The 24,283-nt window shown below is 38.9% G+C and overlaps 1 protein-coding gene and 1 non-coding gene across 16 annotated transcripts in view; both read right to left on the reverse strand.

Moving 5' to 3' along the window:
* Positions 1–24,283, reverse strand: part of ARFIP1 (ARF interacting protein 1) — a 127,916-nt gene that overhangs the window by 83,657 nt on the left and 19,976 nt on the right. The window contains exon 2 of one of the 15 annotated variants that reach the window (XM_089912325.1): positions 5,213–5,375. The exons of the other annotated variants lie outside the window; for them this stretch is intronic. Coding sequence (XP_089768451.1) covers positions 5,213–5,302 — 90 coding nt within the window. The 5' untranslated portion in view covers positions 5,303–5,375. The remainder of the gene's footprint in view (positions 1–5,212; positions 5,376–24,283) is intronic. 15 annotated transcript variants of the gene reach the window in all.
* On the reverse strand, positions 2,592–2,664 carry TRNAE-UUC (transfer RNA glutamic acid (anticodon UUC)). Its single transcript has one exon. It is a non-coding gene; the product is annotated as a tRNA-Glu (tRNA).

Below are 24,283 nucleotides of genomic sequence, written 5' to 3' on the forward strand. Positions count from 1 at the left end.
GTGCCATTTGTTGAAGAGACTTTCTTTTTTCCATTGAAGGGTCTCAGCATCTTGGCTTCTTTTGAGATCCCTACTTTGCTCACTGCCACTGCCTCCTTACAATATACCCAGCTTACTTGGGGCTACTGGAGTTAAGTTTCTGCTCCTTGTGGTTAAGAGATGTACAGACACTAGGTATTTGGTCTCTAATCCAATCAGGAAGATTAAGATCTAGCTATCTAAATAATCATCACTCTTCCAAATTGTAAAATATGCTCTTACTTTCTTCCTCCTAAAAATAGCTGGTGATTCAACAGGTATTTACTATCTTCTAGGCAATATGCATGGGATGAAATAGAAACAGAAATCAGATCTTAGGCTTCTAGGAGCTAGAAGTATTGGTAAAAAATAATTACAGTACAGTGTGGTGAGCACTCAGAGGGAAGACTTAATCAGAGGTGATATTTAAGCTGAATCTTATAGGATGACAGATGGGGACACAGTAAAGGAGAGATTCTAAATAGAAGGAATAACAGGAGCAGAATAGAAAGAGTCTAGTATATTCTAGAAACTGCAACTAAAGCAATTTGGGTAGAATGGTGATTATTCTTTCATACATTCATCGGTTCTACTAATTTATTGAGCTCTCTCATGTGCCAGGCACAATCAGATACTCAGGGTAGAGTGGTGAACAAAACAGACCAAACTCCCTACCCTCAAAGAGCTCATATCCTAGTTGGGGAAAACAAATAAATAAATACACATGTTATACAGTCATAATTGCTAACGGGCATGTGTTCATGAATGTGCTGCTTTAAATAAGGTAGTCAGGGAAAACCTCAGAAGAGGTATCATATTTTTGTGAGAACTGAATAAAGTGAGGGAGTGAGCCATAAAGATATCCGGGAGTCCAGAATCCCAGGCAGAAGAAATAGTAAATACAAAGACGAGGAGGTGGGAACATGCTCAGCTTTTCAAGGAACAAGAAGAAGGCCATGCAGCTTGCGGGCCAGAGGAGAACAGAAGGAAATGTCAGAGAGGCAGCGAAGGGCGAGAACATGTGCAGCTTTAAAGACCATAATAAGAACTTTGGATTTTATTCTTAGTGAAATGAGAAGCCACTTGAAGGTTTGAACGTAAGAGTGAAATGACCTGACTTATGTTTAAAAAGAATCACTTTTTTCCTGCTGTGTTGCATTAAACTATAAGTGAGCAAAGGCAGAAGCAAGAAGAACAATTTAATGGAATAATCTAAGCAAGAGATAATGGTAGCTTGGAGTAAGGTGACAGTGGCTGAGGAGGTAAGAAGTGGTTAGATTCTAGGCATATTCTGAAGGTAGAACCAATTGGAATTCCTTACAGACAGACGTGAAAGATGGGAAGAAGAGAGGTGAAGGACAACTACAGAGGTTTTTGGCCTGAACAGCTGGGAAGGTGGAATTGCTGTTAATAGATCTGGGCAAGACTTGGGGTGGAGCACAACATAGAGAAAATAGCTAAAGTTTAGTGTAGGACATATTAAGGTTTATGTGGATAAGGTTACTAGGCTCTTGGACATATGAGACTGAGTCCAGGAGAAAGCTTGAAGCTGGGGATAAGAAATTTAGAAGTCATCAGTGTGCAGATGACATTAAAATCCCTTGGATTGGATAAGATCACCTAGAACAGGGGTCAACAAACATTTTCTATAAAGGGCCAAATAGCAAACATTTTAGGCTCTGTGAGCTGTAAGGTCTCTGTTATAACTACTCAACTCTGCTGTTATAGCCCCAAAGCAGACACAGGCAATACATAAATGACTAGGCGTGGATTTGGCTTGACCTCTGATCTAGAAAGTTGATGTAGATAGAAAAGAGAGGTTTGTAGACTGAGCTCTAGGACACCCCAATATTTGGACATGGGAGGAACTAGCAAAGGAAACTTATAAGGGATGGCAAGCAGGGTAGGAGGAAAACCACAATAGGAGGCTTCCGAGGACAGGTTTCTGCTTCTGGAACTAATGGACTAAGCCCCTATACTAAACCTCCCCAACCCTGCACAGAAAACAACTGTAAAAGCTGAACACAATTTAAAAAGCAATTAATTGAAACCACTGGAGAGTAAAGAGACTCTGGTGGAGAGCACATGCTTGCTTGGAGGAGGGGAGATAGGGAGCTATGCAAGCAAGTTTCCATCTCCTTGGCTTTTAGCCTAAAACTAAATCCTATCTATGCTGTGCGCCCGGTAGCTGCCAGAGCATCCAGGGGAAAACTAGTCCTGAGTTGGGGAAAAGTTAAGCTCACAAAAGTAAAAGGTATAGGGGAATCCTGAAAAGGAAAGATCCAGAAAGGGGATTCCCAAACTCTGTCTACTCACATCTCTAACCCCTCAAGGTACCGGCACAGAACAGACTCGACTGAGCTCACCTAAAGCCAAAAGACCTGAATTGAGACCAGAGCTGCCAGAAGTAAAAAACAAAGAAACTAAGAGGGTAGATACAAAATCAACCACATCAATAATGGCATTAAATATTATTGGACTAAACATTTTAGTTAAAAGGCAGAGATTGTCAGAGTGGAATTTTTATTATTATTATTTTTTTTGGCCATGCCACACATCTTGCGGTATCTTAGTTCCCCAACCAGGGATTGAACCTGGGCCCTCGGCAATGAAAGTGCAAAGTCCTAACCGCTGGACCATCAGGGAATTACCTGGATTTTTTTTTTAAATGACCCTACTATCTTCTATCTATGAGAGATGCACTTTAAAGCCAAAGGTATAAACAGATGGAAAATAAATGGATGGAGAAAGATACACCACGCAAAGAGTAGGCATAAGAAAGTTGGCATGGTTTTACTAATATCTGATAAAATAGGGTTTTTTTTAAGTATTACCAAAGATAGAGATGTTTCATAATGATAAAATGATCAATTCGTCAGGAATATGTAACAATCATAAATGTGTATGTTGGTTCCAATAATAGAGCTTCAAAATAAATGAAACAAACATTGACTGAATTAAAAGGAGAAACAGACAACTCCACAATCATCTTTGGAGACTTTACCACCACTCTTACAGCAATTGAAAGAACAACTAGACAAAGAAAACTGGCATAGACATAGAAGATCTGAACACCATCAGCCACCCTGACTAATATTTATGGAATAGGAAACTTAATAATGTCAGAATACATATTATTTTCACACAAACATGATGTATTTAGCAAAACAGGTCATATTTGGTGCCGTAAAACAAGACTCAATACATTTTAAAAGAGTGAAATCATATAGAGAATGCTCTATGACCACAGTGGAATTTCATTACAATCAATCCATAGAGATATGCAGGAAACCCCCAAAATTTGGAAATTAAATAACACATCTAAAAAATTAATGTGAAAAGGAAGAAACCACAAGAGAAAGAAAATATTTTGAACTGAATGATAATGAAAACATAACATAGCAATATTTGTGCGATGCACCTAAAGCAAAGCTTAGAGAGAAATTTATAGCTTTAAATGCTTATATTTGAATAGAAGGAAGATCTTAAACCAACAATCTAAGATTGTACCTTAAGAAAACAGAAAAAGAGCAAATTAAACCAGAAGACGTAGGAAGGAAATAATAATAAAGACCAAAAATCAAGGAAATAGATGGTAGGCAGTAGAAAAACTGGCTCGCATACTTCAAAAAGCTTAAGCTCATGAAAAATAAAAGTAGATGAACTGTTGCAGATAAAAGGAGACAAGATAAATGCCAGCTAAATACAATATACAATATGGACTGGATCACAAAACAGGAAAAAAATAGCTATAAAGGATATTACTGGAACAACTGTGGATTGAATAATAGTACTGTATCAATTTCCTAAATAATTTTCTAATTTTGATAAAAGTACTGAGATTATATAAGAAAAAGTCCTTGTTCTTAGGAATAAAGGGACATGATGTCTGCAAATCACTCTCAAATGGTTGAAAAGAGAAGAAACTATATATATATATATAAAGAGAAAACATTAAAGTAAATGGGACAAAACAATGACTGGTGAATCTGGGTAAAGAGTTTAAGTTTTCTGTATGAAATTTTATCAAAATTTAAAGTTTGAAAAATAAAAATAACAAAAGAGGCTAGAAAAGTATGCAGGAGACTATCATGATGGACTTTATAAATGCCAGACCAAGAAGTGTGGACTTCTCCTAAAAGGGATAAGGGAGAAAGAAGCAGAAGAATCTGATCAATTTATTTTAGAGGACAGTCTGGTAGGAGGTTAGACTGAAGGGAAAGAAGGAAAGACTAGAAGTAGAAGAACTATTTAGGAGGTATTTTACAGTCCAAGTAAGAAATAATAAAGATCTAAATTAAGGTTGTGGGAATGGAAAAAGGTAGATTCAAGAGTTCTTTAGGAGGTAAAGCAAGAGACAGAGTGACTAGATTGTGGGGGATCAAGGAGGGGGAGGAATGTAGGATAACCCATGCCCCCTCCCTGCCCCCTACCCAAGTTTTGGCTTGGGCAAGGAGAAAGACGAACATGTCACTCACCAAAGGGTAGAGCAAAGTCCTGAGAGGCACAGACTGTTTCATCCATAAATGCCAATGATTTTCAACCCTCTCTGAATCTTAGAACTACCTGGGGAACTTAAAGTTTTAAAAGTTCACCAGGTGATTCCAACGTGTAGCTAATTGAGAACGACTGCTATAAGCAGGCACTAGACTCTTTAAACAAACAACCAAACATAAAACTTTAGTATCGGGGAGGATCTACAAGTCATTCAGTTCAACTTGTCACGCAGATTAAAACCACAAATCAGATACTATCGTACACCCATTAGAATGGCCAGATTTAGAAAGACTGACAAAACCAAGTGTTAGCAAGTATGTGGATTCTCATACATTGCTGGTGCAAGTAAAAATTGGTAAAAGCACTGTGGAAAACTTTTTGGCAGTATTTAACTATTAAAGTTAAACATATGCCTATCCTATGACCCAGCAACTCCACTCCTAGGAAATATACCCAAGAAACATAGTGCATGTGTCCATCATAAAACAAATACAAGAATATTCATAGCAGCTTTATCCAAAATAGCTAAAAACTGGAAACAACCCAAATGTCCATCAACGGTAGAATGGATAAAGAAGCTGTAGCATAATCATACAAAGGAACGCTACACAGCAATAAAACAGAACTGCGGCTATTAAAAACAAAAAATCTCACAGACAATGTTGAGCCAATGAAGCCAGGCCCAAAGAGTACATACCATACGATTCAATTCAAAAAGAAAACCAATAAGGAACGATGACTGTAGGCAGAACAGTGGTAATCTTGGTGTGAGGAAATACTCAGTCATGACCTTGACGTTCGGTTTCGTTTCTGCATGGAAGGAGCTTGGGAGTCACCAATTCATTCTAACAAGTAAGAAGCTGAAGAGATTAAAAAGTCAACAACTCTTCTTGGATTCGTAAAAGGGGACACACAGGGCACACCGCTACTCCCAAAATTGGAGAGACAGGCAAAGGCAGGGAGCCATGGCTCACCACAGCAAAAAACACCTCAGGAACCAGTGCTGGGGTAGGAAAACCTGAACTGTAATCGATGAGCTGCTGGAGGCTCAGTGTGGACAACTGTGAGAATTAAAGACTCCAAGGGGACCCAGTCATAAGCAGGGTCCCACAATACTGAGTTTTGCTTCCACGAGCCAGACCAGGTTACCCCTGCAAATATCGCAGAAAAACCCCCTCATCCTTCCAGCAAGTGGTGGAGAATTGAAACCATTTTGAAATACACCAAGCACTCTGTTCTTAACAAGGCCTACCCTCAGGAGAAACCAGAACCTAACCTGCTTGGGTAAAACCAGCACCTAACAGAGATGAGGAAGGGAAATACCCAAACCCAGCACACTCTTAACTATCCTGTCCCACCTAAGGGGAGGACAGAAAAACTGAGAAATGCTTGTGAAGTTCATAATCCAGAGGCACAGGCTCACTAAAAGACTGAGACCTAATCATAGGACTATACAGTGCTTCCCTCCTCCCACACCTTACCCAGATATTGCTAAAGGCCTATTTACAGCAGTTCCTTTTACCTGATACATCATGGCTGACTATAAAGGAAAAAATTACAAGGCTTCCAAAGGCAAAAAAACACAATTTGAGATCACAGAGCAAGCATCACAATCAGAAATGGCAGGGACGTTGGAATTATCAGACCAGGAATTTAAAAACAACTATGATTAATATGCTAAGGGCTGTAATGGATAAAGTAGACAGCATGCATGAACAGACGAGCAACATAAGCAGAGATGTAGAAATCCTAAGAAAGAACCAAAAAGAAATCTAGAGATAAAAATCACTTAATAACAGAAATGAAGAATGCCTTTGATGGGCTTATTAGTAGACTGAACAATGACCTTGGGGTAGGCAAACATTTCTTAGGAAGCAAAAAACATAAACAATAAGAGAAACACTGATAACCTGGACTTCATCAAAATTAAAAACTTCTTTTCAAAAAGACACCATTAAAAAAATGAAAAGGCAAGCCACAGATAGGGAGAAAACAGATGTAAGATATGTATCTGACAAATGACTGGTATTCAAAATATATAAATAAGTCTTAAAATTCAATAAGACAACAAACAACCCAAATAAAATATGGCCCAAAATTTTAACAGACGCTTCACTAAAGAAAACAAATGAATAGCAAGTAAGTGCATGAGAAGATGTTCAACATCACTAATCATCAAGGAAATGCAATTTAAAGCTACAAGAAGATACAACTATATACCCAATACAGTGGCTAAAGTTTAAAAAGACTGACAATACCAAGTGTTGGTAAAGAGTAACTGGAATTTGCATACACTGCTGGAGGAAATGTAAAAAACTACTTCACTTTGGAGAACTGTTTAGCAATTTCTTATAAAAGTAAACATACACTTGATCATATCACTCAGTCATTCTGTACCTAAGCATTCACAAGAAAAATAAAAACAAATGTCCCAAAGAGACTTGTATATGTGTATTCATAGCAGCTTTACTCTTAAGAGCCCAAAACTAGAAAAAAAAAAAAAGCCCATTAACAGGTTAATGGATAAACAAATTATAGTACATACATATAACGGAATATTCCTCAAGTGAATTACTGATGCATGCAATAACTGTTGATTAATCTCATAATATTATGCTGAGCCAAAAACAGCCAGACACAAAAAGAATACATGCTATATGATTCCATTTATACAGAACTCTAGAACACACAAAATTAATTTATCACAACGAATCAGTTGTTGCCTGGGGAGAGGGGTGGATAGGGGAGGACTGATGGCAAAGGGGCACAAGAAACTTTATCTGTATCTCGATTGTGATTATGGGTTTCCCAAGTTTATACATTTGTCAAAACTCATCGAGGAGGGGAAGATGCCAGAAGAGTAAGACGCGGAGATCACCTTCCTCCCCACCGATACACCAGAAGTACATCTACATGTGGAATAACTCCTACAGAACACCTACTGAACGCTGGCAGAAGACCTCAGACCTCCCAAAAGGTAAGAAACTCCCCACGTACCTGGGTAGGGCAAAAGAAAAACGAATAAACAGAGACAAAAGGATAGGGACGGGACCTGCACCAGTGGGAGGGAGCTGTGGAGGAGGAAAGGTTTCCACACACGAGGATCCCCTTCGCGGGCGGAGACTGCAGGTGGCGGAGGGGGAAAGCTTCGGAGCAAAGGAGGAAAGCACAGCAACAGGGGTGCGGAGGGCAAAGCGGAGAGATTCCCGCATTGAGGATCAGTGCCGACTGGCACTCACCAGCCAGAGAGGCTTGTCTGTTCACCCGCCGGGGAGGGGCGGGGCTGGGAGCTGAGGCTCAGGCTTCAGGGAGAGGTTGGAGTGCAGGGAGAGGACTGGGGTTGGCGGTGTGAACACAGCCTGAAGGGGGTTAGTGCACCACAGCTAGCTATGAGGGAGTACAGGGAAGAGTCTGGATCTGCCAAAGAGGCAAGAGACTTTTTCTTTCCTCTTTGTTTCCTGGTGCGCAAGGAGAGGGGATTAAGAGCGCTGCTTAAAGGAGTCCAGAGATGGGCGCGAGCTGCGGCTAAAAGCACGGACCCCAGAGACGGGCATGAGATGCTAAGGCTGGTGCTGCCGCCACACCTGCGAGCACAGGTCACTATTCACACCTCCCTTCCGGGGAGCCTGTGCAGCCTGCCACTGCCAGGGTCCCGGGATCCAGGGACAACTTCCCCGGGAGAACGCACGGCACGCCTCAGGCTGGTGCAACGTCACACCAGCCTCTGCCGCCGCAGGCTCGCCCCGCACTCCGTACCCCTCCCTCCCCCCGGCCTGAGTGAGCCAGAGTCCCCGAAGCAGCTGCTCCTTTAACCCCGTCGTCCTGTCTGAGCGAAGAACAAACGCCCTCCGGCGACCTACACGCAGAGGCGGGGCCAAATCCAAAGCTAAGCCCTGGGAGCTGTGAGAACAAAGAAGAGAAAGGGAAATCTCTCCCTGCAGCCTCAGAAGCAGCGGATTAAAGCTCCACAATCAACTTGATGTACCCTGCGTCTGTGGAATACATGAATAGACAATGAATCATTCCAAGTTGAGGAGGTGGACTTTGAGAGCAAGATTTATGATTTTTTCCCCTTTTCCTCTTTTTGTGAGTGTGTATGTGTATGCTTCTGTGTGAGATTTTGTCTGTATAGCTTTGCTTCCACAATTTGTCCTAGGGTTCTATCCGTCCGTTTATTTTTAATAATTTTTTTCTTAATAATTATTTATTTTAATAACTTTATTTTATTTTACTTTATCTTCTTTCTTTCCTTCTTTCCTTGCTTCCCTCCTTTAGACAACGAATCATCCCAAATTGAGGAGGTGGACTTTGAGAGCAAGATTTACGATTTTTTTCCCCTTTTCCGCTTTTTTGAGTGTGTATGTGTACACTTCTGTGTGAGACTTTCTCTGTATAGCTTTGCTTCCACCATTTGTCCTAGAGTTCTTTCCGTCCATTTTTATTTTTTAAAAATTTTTTCTTAATAATTATTTTTTATTTTAATAACTTTATTATATTTTATCTTACTTTATTTTACTTTATCTTCTTTCTTTCTTTTCTTCTTCCCTCCTTCCTTCCTTCCTCCCTCCCTCCTTTCCTTCTTTCTTTCCTTCATTCCTTCCTCCTTCCTTCCTTCCAACCTTCCTTCTTTCTTTCCTTCCTTCCTTCCATCCTTCCTCCTTCCTTCCTTCCTTTCTTCTCTCTCTTTCTCTCTTTCTTTCTTTCTTTTCTACTAGTTCTTTCTACTTTATCTCCTTTTATTCTGAGCCGTGTCGATGAAAGGCTCTTGGTGCTGCAACCAGTAGTCAATGCTGTGCCTCTGAGGTGAGAGAGCCAACTTCAGGACACTGGTCCACAAGAGACCTCCCAGCTCCACATAATATCAAACGATGAAAATCTCCCAGAGATCTCCATCTCAACACCAACACCCAGCTTCACTCAACGACCAGCAAGCTACAGTGCTGGACACCCTATGCCAAACAACTAGCAAGACAGGAGCACAACCCCACCCATTAGCAGAGAGGCTGCCTAAAATCATAATAAGTCCACAGACACCCCAAAACACACCACTAGACGTGGACCTGCCCACCAGAAAGACAAGATCCAGCCTCATCCACCAGAACACAGGCACTAGTCCCCTCCACCAGGAAGCCTACACAACCCACTGAACCAACCTTAGCCACTGGGGACAGACACCAAGAACAGCGGGAACTACAAACCTGCAGCCTGCAAAGAGGAGACCTCAAACACAGTAAGATAAGCAAAATGAGAAGACAGAAAAACACACAGCAGATGAAGGAGCAAGATAAAAACCCACCAGACCTAAAAAAAGAGGAGGAAATAGGCAGTCTACCTGAAAAAGAATTCAGAACAATGATAGTAAAGATGATCCAAAATCTTGGAAACAGAATAGAGAAAATGCAAGAAACATTTAACAAGGACCTAGAAGAACTAAAGATGAAACAAACAACAATGAACAACACAATAAATGAAATTAAAAATACCCTACATGGGATCAATAGCAGAATAACTGAGGCAGAAAAACGGATAAGTGACCTGGAAGATAAAATAGTGAAAATAACTACTGCAGAGCAGAATAAAGACAAAAGAATGAAAAGAACTGAGGACAGTCTCAGAGACCTCTGGGACAACATTAAACGCACCAACATTCGAATTATAGGGGTTCCAGAAGAAGAAGAGAAAAAGAATGGGACTGAGAAAATATTTGAAGAGATTATAGTTGAAAACGTCCCTAATATGGGAAAGGAAATAGTTAATCAAGTCCAGGAAGCACAGAGAGTCCCATACAGGATAAATCCAAGGAGAAACACACCAAGACACATATTAATTAAACTGTCAAAAATTAAATACAAAGAAAACATATTAAAAGCAGCAAGGGAAAAACAACAAATAACACACAAGGGAATCTCCATAAGGTTAACAGCTGAACTTTCAGCAGAAACTCTGCAAGCCAGAAGGGACTGGCAGGAAATATTTAAAGTGATGAAGGAGAAAAACCTGCAACCAAGATTACTCTACCCAGCAAGGATCTCATTCAGATTTGATGGAGAAATTAAAACCTTTACAGACAAGCAAAAGCTGAGAGAGTTCAGCACCACCAAACAAGCTTTACAACAAATGCTAAAGGATCTCCTCTAGGCAAGAAGCACAAGAGAAGGAAAAGACCTACAATAACGAACCCAAAACAATTAAGAAAATGGGAATAGGAACATACATATTGATAATTACCTTAAATGTAAATGGACTAAATGCTCCCACCAAAAGACACAGATTGGCTGAATGGATACAAAAACAAGACCCATATATATGCTGTCTACAAGATCTTGACCCACTTCAGACCTAGAGACACATACAGACTGAAAGTAAGGGGATGGAAAAAGATATTCCATGCAAATGGAAACCAAAAGAAAGCTGGAGTAGCAATTCTCATATCAGACAAAATAGACTTTAAAATAAAGACTATTAAAAGTTACAGAAGGGTGGGAGGGAGGGAGATGCAAGAGGGAAGAGATATGGGAACATATATATATGTATAACTGATTCACTTTGTTATAAAGCAGAAACTAACACACCATTGTAAAGCAATTATACCCCAATAAAGATGTTAAAAAGAAAGAAGTTACAAAGAAGGACACTACATAATGATCTAGGGATCGATCCAAGAAGAAGATATAACAATTGTAATAACAATTACAACTGTATAACAATTGTATGTTGCTCCCAACATAGGAGCACCTCAATACATAAGGCAAATACTAACAGCCATAAAAGGGGAAATCGACAGTAACACATTCATAGTAGGGGACTTTAACACCCCACTTTCACCAATGGACAGATCATCCAAAATGAAAATAAATAAGGAAACACAAGCTTTAAATAATACATTAAACAAGATGGACTTAACTGATATTTATAGGACATTCCATCCAAAAACAACAGAATACATATTTCTCTCAAGTGCTCATGGAACATTCTCCATGATAGATCATATCTTGGGTCACAAATCAAGCCTTGGTAAATTTAAGGAAATTGAAATTATATCAAGTATCTTTTCCGACCACAACGCTATGAGACCAGATATCAATTACAGGAAAAGATCTGTAAAAAATACAAACACAGGGAGGCTAAACAATACACTATTTAATAACGAAGTGATCACTGAAGAAATGAAAGAGGAAATTAAAAAAATACCTAGAAACAAATGACAATGGAGACACAATGACCCAAAACCTATGGGATGCAGCAAAAGCAGTTCTAAGAGGGAAATTTATAGCAATACAACCCTACCTTAAGAAACAGGAAACATCTCAAATAAACAACCTAACCTTGCACCTAAAGCAATTAGAGAGAGAACAAAAAAACCCCAAAGTTAGCAGAAGGAAAGAAATCATAAAGATCAGATCAGAAATAAATGAAAAAGAAATGAAGGAAACGATAGCAAAGATGAATAAAACTAAAAGCTGGTTCTTTGAGAAGATAAACAAAATTGATAAACCATTAGCCAGACTCATCAAGAAAAGAAGGGAGAAGACTCAAATCAATAGAATTAGAAATGAAAAAGGAGAAGTAACAACTGACACTGCAGAAATACAAAAGATCGTGAGAGATTACTACAAGCAACTCTATGCCAATAAAATGGACAACCTGGAAGAAATGGACAAATTCTTAGAAATGCAGAACATGCCAAGACTGAATCAGGAAGAAATAGAAAATATGAACAGACCAATCACAAGCACTGAAATTGAAACTGTGATTAAAAATCTTCTAATAAACAAAAGCCCAGGACCAGATGGCTTCACAGGTGAATTCTATCAAACGTTTAGAGAAGAGCTAACACCTATCCTTCTCAAACTCTTCCAAAATATAGCAGAGGGAGGAACACTCCCAAATTCCTTCTACGAGGCCACCATCATCTTGATACCAAAACCAGACAAGGATGTCACAAAAAAGAAAACTACAGGCCAGTATCACTGATGAACATAGATGCAAAAATCCTCAACAAAATACTAACAAACAGAATCCAACAGTACATTAAAAGGATCATACACCATGATCAAGTGGGGTTTATTCCAGGAATGCAAGGATTCTTCAATATACACAAATCAATCAACGTGATACACCATATTAACAAATTGAAGGAGAAAAACCATATGGTCATCTCAATAGATGCAGAGAAAGCTTTCCACAAAATTCAACACCCATTTATGATAAAAACCATGCAGAAAGTAGGCACAGAGGGAACTTTCCTCAACATAATAAAGGCCACATATGACAAACCCACAGCCAACATCGTCCTCAATGGTGAAAAACTGAAACCATTTCCACTAAGATCAGGAACAAGACAAGGTTGCCCACTCTCACCACTCTTATTCAACATAGTTTTGGAAGTTTTAGCCACGGCAATCAGAGAAGAAAAGGAAATAAAAGGAATCCAAATTGGAAAAGAAGAAGTAAAGCTGTCACTGTTTGCAGATGACATGATACTATACATAGAGAATCCTAAAGATGCTACCAGAAAACTACTAGAGCTAATCAAAATTAATGCACAGAAATCTCTGGCATTCCTGTACACTAATGATGAAAAATCTGAAAGTGAAATCAAGAAAACACTCCCATTTACCATTTCACAAAAAGAATAAAATATCTCGGAATAAACCTACCTAAGGAGACAAAAGACCTGTATGCAGAAAATTATAAGACACTGACGAAAGAAATTCAAGATGGTACAAATAGATGGAGAGAAATACCATGTTCTTGGATTGGAAGAATCAACATTGTGAAAATGACTCTACTACCTAAAGCAATTTACAGATTCAATGCAATCCCTATCAAACTACCAATGGAATTTTTCACAGAAGTAGAACAAAAAATTTCACAATTTGTATGGAAACACAAAGGACCCCGAATAGCCAAAGCAATCTTGAGAACGAAAAACGGAGCTGGAGGAATCAGGCTCCCTGACTTCAGACTATACTACAAAGCTACAGTAATCAAGACAGTATGGTACTGGCCCAAAAACAGAAGGATAGATCAATGGAGCAGGATAGAAAGCCCAGAGATAAACCCACGCACATATGGTCACCTTATCTTTGATAAAGGAGGCAGGAATGTACAGTGGAGAAAGGACAGCCTCTTCAATAAGTGGTGCTGGGAAAACTGGACAGGTACATGTAAAAGTATGAGATTAGATCACTCCCTAACACCATACACAAAAATAAGCTCAAAACGGATTAAAGATCTAAATGTAAGGCCAGAAACTATCAAACTCTTAGAGGAAAACATAGGCAGAACTCTGTATGACATAAATCACAGCAAGATCCTTTTTGGCCCACCTCCTAGAGAAATGGAAATAGAAACAAAAATTAAAAAATGGGACCTAATGAAACTTCAAAGCTTTTGCACAGCAAAGGAAACCATAAACAGACCAAAAGACAACCCTCAGAATGGGAGAAAATATTTGCAAATGAAGCAACTGACAAAGGATTAATCTCCAAAATTTATAAGCAGCTCATGCAGCTCAATAACAAAAAAACAAACAACCCAATCCAAAAATGGGCAGAAGACCTAAATAGACATTTCTCCAAAGAAGATATACAGACTGCCAACAAACACATGAAAGAATGCTCAACGTTATTAATCATTAGAGAAATGCAAATCAAAACTACAATGAGATATCATCTCACACCAATCAGAATGGCCATGATCAAAAAAATCTAGAAACAATAAATGCTGGAGAGGGTGTGGAGAAAAGGGAACGCTCTTCCACTGCTGGTGGGAATGCGAACTGGTACAACCACTATGGAGAACAGTATGGAGGTTCCTTAAAACACTACAAATAGAACTACCATATGACCCAACAATCCCACTACTAGGCATATACCCTGAGAAAACCATAATTCAAAAAGAGTCATGGGGCTTCCCTGGTGGCGCAGTGGTTGAGAGTCCGCCTGCCGATGCAGGGGACACGGGTTCGTGCCCTGGTCCAGGAAGATCCCACATGCCGCAGAGCGGCTGGGCCCGTGAGCCATGGCCGCTGAGCCTGCGCGTTCGGAGCCTGTGCTCTGCAACGGGAGGCCACAACAGTGAGAGGGCCGCGTACCACAAAAAAAAAAAAAAAAACAAAACCCAAAAAGAGTCATGTACCAAAGTGTTCATTGCAGCTCTATTTACAACAGCCCAGAGATGGAAACAACCTAAGTGTCCATCATTGGATGAATGGATAAAGAAGATGTGGCACATATATACAATGGAATATTACTCAGCCATAAAAAGGAATGAAACTGAGCTATTTGTAATGAGGTGGATGGACCTAGAGTCTGTCATACAAAGTGAAGTAAGTCAGAAAGAGAAAGACAAATACCGTACGCTAACACATATATATGGAATTTAAGAAAAAAAAATGTCATGAAGAACCTAGGGGTAAGACAGGAATAAAGACACAGACCTACTAGAGAATGGACTTGATGATATGGGGAGGGGGAAGGGTAAGCTGTGACAAACCGAGAGAGAGGCATGGACATATATACACTACCAAACATAGAATAGATAGCTCGTGGGAAGCAGCCGCATAGCACAGGGAGATCAGCTCAGTGCTTTGTGACCACCTAGAGGGGTGGGATAGGGAGAGTGGGAGGGAGGGAGATCCAAGAGGAAAGAGATATGGGAACATATGTGTATGTATAACTGATTCACTTTGTTATAAAGCGGAAACTAACACACCATTGTAAAGCAATTATACTCCAATAAAGATGTTAAAAAAAAACTCATCAAACTGCGTATTTTAAATGGATGCATTTTATCATATGCAAAATTTACTTCAATAAACTGTCAATTTTTTTTAAGGGTGAATTCCATTCTACTATCTCTAAGGACAGAGGACCTGTTTTGCCTGAAAGCCCAAAATCCACCCTCAGGGAGACCATACCAGTCTGATGGCGGGAGGCATATGGCCCTGATCATGATCTTCCTTGCCCACCTACAAGAAGAACGGACTTGCAGCTCTACAACCCAGTAGCAAATAAAGTTTGTCACCTTCCAAAATATGTGTTCATGACAAAAATAAATTAGGTCAATACCCTCTCACTATAAAAATTACTGCAGAATCCTTAGTGTCATTTACAGACATATATTCCGTTTGATCCAGAGTCTGAAAATTCACAAGCACTCACCTCTAAGAGAATATCTAAAAAATGGCAGAGCATTAAAAAAAATCCCTCTGTTCCTCAGATCCAGTGTCCCTCATCCTAGATCTTTTAAGGCAGCCGTAGAGGCAATGACTGGTTTGCCAAGTCAGACTTTTAGCCAAGTACTGTGTATATCTCATTCTCCTGGCTGCCCAGCCACAGTCCCCCACAATGTTGGGGAAAGCCTCCACATAAGTCTGGGGAAAGGCAGAGCCTGCTTCTTATTATATAAAAGCTCAAAACACCATATAATCAAGCAACTATCTGGAGCCAGGTTACTTGAGTTCAATCCCTGGCTCCTCCACATACTAGCTATGTAAACTTCCTAAAATTCTCTTTCCTCATCAGTAAAATGATAATAGTATTGTGCCTACCTTACGATGTTGTTGTGAGGATAAAATAAAATATAAAGTACTTAGAAAAGTATCTGGCATATAATAAGTGGTATATAGGTTACATTATAATTATTTGTTTCCCAAACTCTGGGGGCACTGCCATATGACCTTGGCTCTGCCAAATCAAAGGCACTTGCCCCAGACCTGGAATCAGAAACTAGCGATAACAAGAAAGAGGAATGATGAGGAACTCACTCTGGGGCAGCCACAACTGTAGTGAGACCAAATGCCTTCAGCAGTGGCCACAGCACCAGGGGCAGAACCCAGTCACCAGAGCTAGTCACCAGAGTCCTGGCAGTGCGAGGTGCTAGGGCCAGTGCTAAGCAATGGCAGCGACAGTGCCCTCACTGAAATCGTGCTGAACCGTGATTTGGAGCATACTCCCAGATATGGAGCATGCATACTGGTTTTCCAACCTTCCAGTAAGCTACATCAGATCCTCTTAGCAAATGTCTTTTCTATGTAAGTGAGCTGGAGTTGGTTTCATTTGCTTGCAACGTAAGAGCCTGACAGCTGACCTGCAAAAAGTGGATAAATGTGAAAAGGTCTTATATTATCTTTATGAGTGCTTCTGCATACCAAGTGATAACTATGAAATGGTCTAGAAACTTTTGAGAATGTTAGTGAACAAGTTAGCTATGGAACTTGTTTGATACCTTCATGATTCCCTAATCTAATATGCCAATAATAACCAAAAAGCTGACCTTAATTAACTACCTTCTACATGCCAGGCACTGTGCTATTAATAAGCACATTACAGGAAATATTTCATTTAACCCTCACAACTGCCCTGTAAGGTCGGTAAGATTCTCCCAATTTTACAGACGAGAAAACTGAGGGCTAGGAAGGTTAAAGAATTTAAATAATGTATCCTCTTGCAAATGGAGCCCTACCAGAATAGTAAGAGCCAACAATGAGTACATACCAAGTGTCAGGCACTGTTCTATACGTTTTTCACGTACTAACTGATTTAATTCTAATTATGCATTAACTCATTCAAACCCACCACAACTCGCAAACCTAGATACCATTGTTATTCCTGTTTTACAGGTAAGAGAACACAAAGATTAAGAAATGTGCTTAATGACATGCAGCTAGCAAGTGATGAACTGGGATTCAAATCTGGCAGTCTGGCTTCAGAGACCTTATTTTTAACCTCGACATTATACTGCCTCCCTAAAGGTGACTGAAATACATCAATGGGCCATGCCAACCAATATATATGCCTTCAGATATTTATGAGTCAAACGTACTGCTTTCTTGATGTTGACTTGTACCGTTGTTCCTTCTGTTTCCATATCAACCTGCGCTACTCTAACTGTGCTACTTGTCTTAATCTGACCCTTCACTTCCAACAATTCAAGATTGAAGCAACAGCCTCCAATTATATCATTATTGCTGCCTTTTGCTAATAACAGAGCCCTAGAGACAGCTGTGACCAGGAACTTCCTACTCCTAGCTGTGGGAGGTTGCAGAATTAAACTAGGACATCTGGGAATCAGGAGCTTCAGGATATGGACTAAGCCTGATGCTGCAAATGGCATCAGCTGCCAGAAAATATGCATGTTATTATTGATCCTGATAACCCCTTGGCTAGCAATTGGGGTCAATTTTAGTACCCATCCCCCCAAACAACATCTAGGGACATTTCTGGTTGTTATAGCTGGGGATGGTGTGCTACTGGCTTCTTGAAGGTAAAGGCCAGGAATGTTGCTAGAGGTCCTACAATGCACAGGATAATCCCCCACAATAAAAAATCATATAGCCAAATATGCCACAGAGTCAAGGCTGAAAAACTCTGTAAATAGCCTGATGCTATAAACTCCTTCTTATAATAGCAGGCCCAATGGGTCTTAATACTTACTCATTTTATCAAATTACCCAAGACATTTTTCACAGAAGTAGAACAAATAATCCTAAAATTTATATGGGACCACAAAAGAACCAGAATTGCCAAAGCAATCCCAAGGAAAAAGAACAACGCTGAAGGCATAACCCTCCCAGACTTCAGACAATACTATAAAGCCACAGTAATCAAAACAGTGTGGTATTGGCACAAAAACAGACACATGGATCAATGAAACAGAATAGAGAGCCCAGAAACAAACCCATACACCTATGGTCAATTAAGCTTTAACAAAGGAGGCAAGAATGTACAGTGGAGAAAAGACAGTCTCTTCAGCAAACGGTACTGGGAAAGCTGGACAGCCTCATGTAAATCAATGAAGTTAGAACACACCCTCACACCATACACAAAAAAACTCAAAATGGCTTAAAGACTTAAATATCAGACATGACACCATAAAATTAGAAGAGAACACAGGCAAAACATTCTCTGACATAAATTGTACCAATGGTTTCTTAGCTCAGTCTCCCAAAGCAATAGAAACGAGCGCAAAAATAAATGAGTGGGACCTAATCAAACTTATAAGCTTTTGCACAGCAAAGGAAGCCATAAACAAAATGAAAAGACAACCTACAGACTGGGAGAAAATATCTGAAAATGATGTGACCAATAAGGGCTTGATTCCCAAATTATACAAACAGCTCATACAACTCAGTAACAAAAAAAACAAACAACCCAATCAAAAAACGGGGAGAAGACCTAAGCAGACATTTCTCCAAAGAAGATATACAGATGGCCAACAGGCACATGAAAAGATGCTCAACATCACTAACCATTAGAGAAATGCAAATCAAAACTACAATGTGGTACCACCTCACACCAGTCAGAATGGCCATCATCAAAAAAATCTACAAACAACAAACGCTGGAGAGCGTGTGGAGAAAAGGGAACTCTCCTGCATTGTTGGTGGGAATGTAAATTGATACAGCCACTATGGAGAACAGTATGGAGGTTCCTTAAAAAACTAAAAATTGAGTTGCCATATGATCCAGCAACCCCACTCCTGGGTATATATCCAGAGAAAACTATAATCTGAAAAGATACATGCACCCCAATGTTCACAGCAGCACTATTTACAATAGCCAGGACATGGAAACAACCTAAATGTCCAGCGACAGATGAATGGATAAAGAAGATGTGGTGTACATATACACAGTGGAATACTAGCTGTAAAAAGAATGAAATAATGCCATTTGCAGCAACATGGATGGACCTAGAGATTATCATACTGATGTAACTCAGAAAGAGAAACACAAATACCATAAGATATCACTTATATGCAGAACCTAAAATATGACACAAATGAACATATTTACAAAAAGGAAACAAACTCAGAGACATAGAAAACAAACTTATGGTTACCAAAGGGGAAAGGGGGTGGGGGAGGGATAAATTAGGAGTTTGAGATTGACAGATACAAACTATATAAAATAAACAACAAGGTCCTCGGTATAGCACAGGGAACTACATATAATATCCTGTAATAAACCATAATGGAAAAGAATATGAAAAAGAATATGTATCTATATGTATAACTGAATCACTCTGCTGTACACCAGAAACTAACATAACATTGTAAATCAACTATACTTCAATTAAAAACAAAACTTACTTTAATGTCATAAATGTAACCCATTTCAAAGCAAGACCAACTGCACTGGGGGAGGATAACTCCCCCATGCCCTCCTTGGGTGCACCACTTAACACTATCCATCACTCCAGAGAACTTTCTCAACACTGCAATAGCTATAACATGGCTCATAACACTGCTGATAGTCGGACCCCTACCCACTTCTCCAGCCACTTCTCAGACCATATTCTTCCCTTTCTCCGTACTGGCCAACTAAATGTCTGCTCACTTCATGGTGCACAGTAACCCTTCTCCCTGTAAATTCAACTCCTAGTCTATGGCCTTTCCTGTAGCTGCCCAAGACCAAAGCTAAAAGAAAAAAGCTCACGTAATTTTTCCTGGCACTACTTATGTTTTTCAAATCCTGAAAATATACCTTGACATTAACATTATAAAAGGCTTTACATTTGACAATCAGCATCTATGGGTGAACACTTAATGAAAAATAAAAGATTCAACATTAACAAAAATTCGCCCAAAGACTAAAAATCTATCTTAATAATGCAAGAGAAGGATACTGGAAATAAGTTTCTTGATGTTATCAATATATTACATTATGAATGGTAAAACCTAATTTCTAAAATGCTTATTAGAAAAAGATAGAAACTTTCTAGAAAGGATATAAAAGAACTTGTCTTAGCCTTAATCAGACTTCTGAAACAATACAAGGCATCACATCTTCTAAAACACACATATTTAACATTGTTCTTTAATCCAATTTACCACTGAGCTGGTAAAAATAAAGTAGTATAATAAAAAGCTTAAAGTTTTTCCAATTGTTTCTTACATCTACCATTTTTTAAAAAAAGTTATTTGAAAATTCATTGAAAAGCACTATGGAATATTTCTAATGCTCAGTAGGTATTTTGTTCTGCTATCAAGTAGTTCTTCTAATTTAAAGGACTGAATTCTTAATTTCAGTCAAATCTAGACAAGAGAGCAGTGAATAAACAGTGTGGAAAAAAAAAGAAAAGAAGGGAAGCTACAAATATTCAACTCTAATTGTTCTAGTTATGGTTTCAGACAATGAAGGTCGCAGTGCTTAGCGAACTAATTATGTATGTCAACAGAAACCATATTTTGTTCTAAAACCAAAAAGCACAAATGCCTTCTGTGTCAGATGAAATTATTTAGATTTTTGCTTGCCTACAAAAAAAGAAAGCAATTCTATTAAACTCATAATTCAGTCTTTGAAATTTCCCCCTATATCAGTAAAAATATGACCTTTAAAAACTGGTTAATGTATTTATAGCAAAGTTAATTTAACATGGTTCAAAAGTATTAGGTGAATAAGCCTACCCGTGAGGTCTCAAGATAACTAACCAAGGCGTCAGGAGACACAGATTTAAGGACCAGCTCTGCCACTTTTTTATAAGTTTACAGAAGTCACTGTACTTCCCTAAGTTTCAATGTCCTCATTTATAAAATGAGATTCTTAACTTCACCTATATATCATACAGCTATTATAAGAATCAAATATGAAATTGCTTGGCAAACTGAAAACGTTATAAAGATGTTATAATTATAGCACACTGATTTCGGCTAAGGACAAATATTGGAGTGGTCCCATCAACACTAGCATTTACCAGCATAGCTACTCCTCCTAAATGTCACTATGGGTACCCTAAATACATTTCTCTAAAACAGAACAATATCAAGACAGAGCTGAAATATGGTTACAAATGTTATCATCTTTGGCCAAGTTCTTTTTTTTTCCTTCTTGCCAATTTCATGATTTTAAAAGGAAGATGATCCTACATAAGGATGGATAAAGCAATGTGGTCAAGTCCAAATAATTACTGAATCTGGATGATTAATATATGGTAATTCATTTACCACTTCACCTTTATTTCATACGTTGCAAATTTTTCTTAAGTGATGTTTTAATCTACTAGTATCAACACCTATTTGTCTTATATTTTCAACCGCTTGCTACTCGAATACTGCATTTCAGGTCTCCCAAGTTTCTCACCTTCTGCCTGTCATTCTCATTTCTGGGTCAAGCCAATCTTAGCCACTAGCTACCACTTGAACCACATTTCCTCCCACTCTTCCCTCACTGACCCTCAGTTCCAGCCAGAGTTCTCACTGCTATTCCTCAAACATACCAATCTTATTTTTGCCCTTGACCTTGCTCTCTCTGGAAGGTTCTCACTCCCAGATTTTTACATGACCCTTCCTCATTTCATTTAGGTTTCTGCTCAAACAGAAAGGGCCTTCCCTGACCAACTGATGTAAATTAGCACACTTCATCACTCTTTAGCCCCTTATCCTGCTTTACAGCAGTAAAGACTACTTTACATTATATCATAAAATAATTTATGCATATGTTATGTATATATTTAACATGTCTGTCTCCCTCCCCAATATGTTTACAACATAAAAGCCAACTCCTCCGGACACTCACAATCCTTCCATGACCTGAACTATGTTCTTCCCACTTATTATGCTTCTTCAGATGCCCTATTAAATCAAACTTAATTACTCACACTTCCCCATACACATCTCTCAATTTCCTTTCTCTACGACTCAGCCCAAGCTGTGACCATCATCATCCACATACTCAAATTCTACCCACACTGTAAGAAACAGTTTAAACACCACCTTTACTGATATTCCTGGCTGATACTCCTCTGAACTGCCACAGTTCTTCATCGGTACCACTCTAAAGGCATTATTATTCTACATTTTATTTATTTTAAAATTTCCTCTAATAATCAACATGCAGCTTGAGTGCAGGATCTAAACCAATTCACTTTTAGACCTCTGGGTTACTTACATAAAAGAAGAATGGAAATATTTGTATATTTTTTCTTGGATATTAGAAGTAAGTATGTGTATTAGTGTTACTGTATCAAAGGGCAGACAGAAAAGGAGAATTCATGCAATAATCCTACGATACACTAATAAATACCTAACACAACTACTTTGCTTTCTTTCCTTTTTTATTGTTGTTAAAAATACACTTGTTTTCCCAACTTCCTTGCATCCATCTTTACATAATTTTTTCCTATTAAGTTTCTTACATTTACTCATCTTTCCCACTTTTCTTTGGGTTCAAATCATAGCTCTTTTCCTCATCAGCCATGTTAACCCTTCCAGGTCTCTGTTGCCTAATCTATAGAATGAAGGAGAAAACCTCAACTGCAAGCAGGTTATTATAGTATTAAATGAGATAATATATCTCATAAAACCCAGTATGGTGCCTGGCACCTAACAGGCTCTCAGTGAATGGTGCCTATTTGGCTATTGTTTCTTCTACAGATATAGAAGCTGCAGATTTTAAACACATTTCAGGGTGTAAAGTTTGAATATTAAAAATACAAAAACAAAATCCACCTTTTTCTGCTCTAATCAGACTGGAATAGAGTACAAAGCAAGCCAAGCTCACGTTTTCTTCTTTTTTAATTCAAAAAGAAAAAAAAAACCCAAACAACTGATGTCATAAAAAAAAATGAGAAGAAGAAAGCGTTTTTATAGTCACTGATAGGATGGATATCCTAATGAAAACATCATTTGATTGAGAGGAAATCACCTGGATTCTGCAATTAACTAGCTGAGTGATCCTGCACAAAGGCAATTCACCTGACAGAACCTAAAATGAACCTTAAGTCCCTTCTTGTTCAGGGTTGATACTGTTTTTGGCTCAGTTCAAAATGCTGGAGTTTTTGTTGTTGTTGTTTTGTTTTGCTCTTAAAGAAATAAAAACTATCATCCAGGTCATCATATTCTATTCCTAAGAAACCAGTATCCATATATCATTTATACTAGTGGTGTGAGGATTAATTCATTCTTCAAACTGACCATCAGTGATGTGCCAACCTCTGCCAGGATTAGCCTGAATTACTGAAAAGTCCAATGTATAGAACATTTAATTAAGAGTTAATGACCATAATATATAGAGAGTTATAATAGATTAAAAGAAGGGACTTCCCTGGTGGCACAGTGGTTAAGAATCTGCCTGCCAATACATGGGACACAGGTTTGATCCCTGGTCCGGGAAGATCCCACATGCCGCGGGGCAACTAAGCCCACACGCCACAACTACTGAGCCTGTGCTCTAGAGCCTGGGAGCCACAACTACTGAGCCCACGTGCCACAACTACTGAAGCCCACACACCTGGAGCCCGTGCTCCGCAACGAGAGAAGCCACCGCAAATGAGAAAAGCCCACGCACCACAACAAAGAGTAGTCCCCACTTGCAGCAACTAGAGAAAGCCTGCACGCAGCAATGAAGACCCAACGCAGACAAAAAATTTAAAAATATAAATATATATACACATATACTAAAAGAAGAACTCTTATAAGCAAATCTGACCCCAAAATGTTTTCATCAAGGATATTGAAAAAAGAAGATTTAAGTTAGTAGAATAATAATACTGATAAATGGGGAATTTTAAAGTTACAGAATATTCCTAAATCCTACTTTGGTTAACTGCAAAATCATACAACGCTTTTAAATTTGGGTAAAAATTCAGATTATACTCATACACCTGGCCCTTTTTTTTTTTTAATTACAATATTCCCTGTGGATGCTGCACATTTGGGCATGGCTAAAAACACAGGGAATGCCTAATATGAATTATAATGTTAATTTACAGACAAATTTGAACAATTATTTGGCAGTGGATTCCTTCAGATCACTGTCATCCAG

Source organism: Delphinapterus leucas, chromosome 5 (genome assembly GCF_059928025.1).
Source record: "Delphinapterus leucas isolate spDelLeu-1000000601 "Yukka" chromosome 5, BTC_Dleu_Yukka2, whole genome shotgun sequence".
NCBI lineage: Eukaryota > Metazoa > Chordata > Mammalia > Artiodactyla > Monodontidae > Delphinapterus > Delphinapterus leucas.